The sequence below is a fragment of the Octopus bimaculoides genome, chromosome 10 (genome assembly GCF_001194135.2).
Source record: "Octopus bimaculoides isolate UCB-OBI-ISO-001 chromosome 10, ASM119413v2, whole genome shotgun sequence".
NCBI lineage: Eukaryota > Metazoa > Mollusca > Cephalopoda > Octopoda > Octopodidae > Octopus > Octopus bimaculoides.
The window spans coordinates 45,829,541-45,834,256 of record NC_068990.1 but is presented as its reverse complement, the minus strand read 5'-3'; the positions used below and the strand labels follow the sequence as shown (position 1 = coordinate 45,834,256).

At 36.8% G+C, this 4,716-nt stretch overlaps 1 protein-coding gene across 1 annotated transcript in view; it reads left to right on the top strand.

Moving 5' to 3' along the window:
• The window catches only part of LOC106874129 (serine/threonine-protein kinase PLK1), a 154,977-nt gene that overhangs the window by 146,530 nt on the left and 3,731 nt on the right, over positions 1-4,716 (top strand). Inside the window, exons 11-12 of the mRNA XM_014921746.2 lie at positions 514-643; positions 2,177-2,296. Of these exons, the coding sequence (XP_014777232.1) occupies positions 514-643; positions 2,177-2,296 (250 nt within the window). The remainder of the gene's footprint in view (positions 1-513; positions 644-2,176; positions 2,297-4,716) is intronic.

Genomic DNA, 4,716 nt, shown 5'->3' with positions numbered 1-4,716 from the left:
TATAGCCTCAGGCCGACCAAAGCCTTGTGAGTGGATTTGGTAGACGGAAACTGAAAGAAGCCTGTCGTATATATGTATATATATATATATATATATATGTATGTGTCTGTGTTTGTCCCCCAACATCGCTTGACAACCGATGCTGGTGTGTTTACGTCCCCCGTAACTTAGCAGTTCGCCAAGAGAGATCGATAGAATAAGTACTAGGCTTACAAAGAATAAGTCCTGGGGTCGATTTGCTCGACTAAAGGCGGTGCTCCGTCATGGCCGCAGTCAAATGACTGAAACAAGTAAAAGAGTAAAGTGTATTCTGCAAAATATGTTCGGCCATGGGAGAAACATTACTGGGGAATCAGATTAGGGTCAACAGCAGCAAAGGTATACAGCCATAGAAAATCTACCTCAATAGATTTTGTCAGACCCATGCAAGCATGGAAAAGTTGTTGCTAAAATGATGATGATGTAAATAAAGATGTGATTTTTTTCTTAACACCTCTCTATCACTGTTTGCAGGTTAATACAGTATAATGATGTGACAGGCAAAGAGTCAAGGTATCCAATTGACTGTGTCCCTCCAAAGCTAGAAAAGAAGAAAAAGCTCCTTTTACTCTTTGCTCGTTACATGGATGAATATCTCATCAAGGTAAGTGTCATCTGTCATTTGACTAAACATTCTATCACATGCTCATCTTTTACTTTTATTTATCTTTGGTCTTTTACTTGTTCCAGTCACTGGACTGTGGCTATGGTGAGACACTTATTTTTTAAGTCTGGTACTTATTCTATCAGTCTCTTTTGCTGAATTGCTAAGTTATGGGGGGGGGGGCGCAAACAAACCAACATATACACAAAACAAGCTTCCTCACAATTTTCATCAACGAAGTTCACTCACAAGGCATTGATCAACCCAAGGCTACAGAAGAAGACACTTGCCCAAGGTATTGCCACACAGCTCACACTATCTTTGGTCACATAATTCTTCATGTTTCCTCACATCTACTGTCAATTTTTTCAGTCACCACAAAAAAAATAAAATGCTTATAGGCACAAGCATGGCTGTGTGGTACAAAGCTTGCTTCCCAATCACATGGTTTCAGATTCAGCCCCTCTACGTGGCAGCCTGAGCAAGTAAATGTCTTCTACTATAGCCTTAGGCTGACCAAAGTCTTGTGAGTGGATTTGCTAGATGGAAACTCAAAGAATCCATTGTGTGTGCATGTGTGTGTTTGTCCCCTACCACTACTTGACAATCAGTGTTAGTTTGTTTATGTCCTTCTTAGTGATTTGGCAAAAGAGACCAATATGATAAGTATCAGTCTTAAAAATAAAACAAGAGTAAGTACTTGGATTGATTTGTTCAACTAAAACTCTTCAAGACAGTGCCACAGTCCAAATGAGTGAAACAAGTAAAAGATAGAAGATAAGACACCTCATCATTATCATAACTAATATTGTTATCTTACACCCATTTCTCTATGATGGCATGGTAGGTTGGGCAGACCTGTCCAGAACAACATCTCACCACTTGTCTCAGTCCTTCCTCATGTAATACTCACAACTAATCTTTATTGTTAAATAGGCCGTGTTTTATTGGCATTGTTTTTACAGTTAGATGCTTTTCCTCTCACCAACCACTTCACACCACCATGGTGTATTTTCTCTTGTCATCTGGAAAAAAACCATCGTATATGTATGTATATATGTACATACATACACACTAATATCGAACAGTGAGAATGAGTGCTCAACCCTGCATTGATGGATAAATATTCTTTATTTGTGAGTTAACAAGGCTACCATTGGAGATGTGCCCTGTGGCAGGTTTGATAACCACTGAGAATTCTCGATATGAAACCAAAGGTATCTTTGTTAACACACAAAAAAAAAGGTGTGTGTGTGTACCCTTGTCTAAGCATCACAAGATGGTTGAAAACAAGAGCCATCATCACACAAGGGAGGTTGTTCATTTCTAGACTTCCCAGAAAAAAGCATGTCTGGCCATGTGAAAACATTACTTTGCTTGAAAACAAGTGAGGGCTGGTGAGAGGAAAGGCATCCAGTTGCATAAAATCTGCTTCAACAAATTCTGTCTTACTCATGCAAGCACAGAAAAGAGGATATTAAATAATGACAATGATTACTATTTGATTAAAACAAATTAAATGTTAACTTTCAGGGAGGAGAATTCACTGATTATTCAGTGTTAACTGATTCACCAATGGCTGGTTTATATCTGAAGAAATGGTTTCGTACTCCCAGAGCTATCCTTATGTATCTCAGCAATGGCACCCTACAAGTAAGTAATCTTGTAATTTTTCACATATTCTTTTATGTATTGCTACTAAGGACAGCTGAGGTGGGTAGGGTGCCGGATAACCAGCTGAGATGATAGGGTATTAGATAACTAACTAGAATGGTAGGATACTGGATAACTAGGTGGAGTGGTAAGTTACTAGATAACCAGCTGGATAACCACTCGAGAATGTGATGGTTCCTGATTTAAATAGGTCATTGTTGTTGTTTAGTCTCTGGTAAACTCAGATTGAGCTAGCTTTTAATCATTGTAATCCAACAATTACCATCTTGTGTTTTCTTTTTCAACATAGTGTATCTAGGATTACTTTTATCCAAAGTATCCTTCCATTTTTTTGTAGTTGTTGTTGTTGTTGTTTTAAGATAGTAAGCTGTATTCTAGCAGGTCTTGTGACCATGTTGTGCTCCCTAATTGATGGTATGGCTGCATATGTATCCCTTGCCTATTTGGACAGTCTACTCTCTTCCACATTCCCTATGCTATTGGTCATCTCTCTCTCTCTCTCTCTCTCTCTCTCTCTGTAAATATATATATATATATATATACACACACACACACACACACACACACACACACATATGTATTTGTATGCAAAGCAAATTAGCAGAGTCATGAGAGCTTAGGTTAGAACACCCTGCAATATTCGTTCTGCATATCTGCACTTTCCACCAAAGTCAACTTCACTCTTCATCCTTCCAGGTTGAAAAATAAATATTCTTCTCTCACTCACTCGCTCACTCGAAAATATTACCTTTGACAGGCTGATGTCCACTCTAAATGGCTTCAAATTCTTCATGTATTTCAAATCCCAGCATTATTATCCATTTGGGCTTGAAGATATGCACCAGCAATCTCATAATCCCTTTTTGGTATTTTATTCTTAAGCTAGCTGAGGTATTTTGCTTTCCATATAAGCCTTAACGTTACTTAAGGGGATGAGCTGGCAGAATTGTTAGAGCATTGGAAAGAATGCTTATAGCATTTCTTCCAGCTTTACATACTGAAGTTGACTTTGTCTTTTGTCTTTTGGAATCAGTAAAATAAGTACCAATTGAGCACTGGGTAAGTAAGTAAGTACCAATTGAGCACTCGATGTAATCAACTTGCTCCACCTCCAAAATTTCAGGCCTTGTGCCTATAGTAGCAAGAATTATTTATGTTACTTAAGGTACAAGGATGCGTATTCATAAAAGACAAGTTGTGTGATGTTCATACCTTTCTCAAGAGTAGTGATGCTCTATAAATTGAAATTTCTTTAAATGGTAATTGAAACCATGTTACAGTCTCTTATTATAAATATGACAGATGGTAGTGCCAGCAGAGCACAAAGAGTAATGACTACATTATTGCATAATGTAGTTATGTCTGTTATCATTCTGGGTTCAAATCACATAATAGCTGACTTTGCTTCTTTTCATTCACTTTGAGTCTGGTACTGGGTGGAGGTGGTTAAATTGACTGTGTCCTTAAAGAAGGGAAGGCAATTCTATTAGCCCTTATAGACAGGACTTCCCTCCTGACAGTTAATGACTCACACAAATTACACCTTTAATTAGCATTCAGATTACTCTGTCAAATGTAATGCTTATTTATCCTTATTATTTTGAATTAATCATGCATTATCTTCATGATGTTAATTAGCTTTGTGATGTTAATGATGCAATTACTTATTTTTAGAATGGCATTGTAGGGTTGGTGTTATAGGCTGACTCTGGCTGGTTTGAACATAGAAGAGGTAGAATATTTTAAAAGTTACAGGGTTATATGAGACAGTGAAGACGTCTCTATTTGGTTGCTCAGTTTGCTTGAAATAGCAGCCAAATTTCCCTCATATCACACCTAAGTAACTTAAAAAAATGGAAGGACATATTGCATAATGTAGTCTTAGATTTACAGTCTAAAGAAAAAACAAATACAAGAATGTTCAAGGCCAAACCACTTTTGATCATAGAATGACCTCAACTAGAATGAACTGAGGTTAAATATCAACAACAATTGACTGGCAAGTGAACTAAAGTATATATAATTCTGTGTACTGCTCAAATATATCATGAAATACCTGCTCTCATTATCTCTTTAGTCATCCTTCTTTACATACACACAAAAAAAACATTGCTATTTTGTTTTGTTTTTATTCAGAATTGTCAGGTTTCTGTCTCGTGTTTTCCAAATGTTATTTTTAAAAAACTCAAGATCTATTGAATCATAAAAAAAACCCATTAGTATGAAACATTATACCTGAAAAATGTCTCATTTTGTTAGAACTCTTGTTGTCCAGGTGACATTGAACTCCAGAATACTGTCTTAACCTAAATTCAGACTATAAATAAGACTCTTTCTTCTCCTTTGCATTAAAATGTCTCTCTGGTTTCTCATTACAATAAAACCCCATTTTCGGGGGG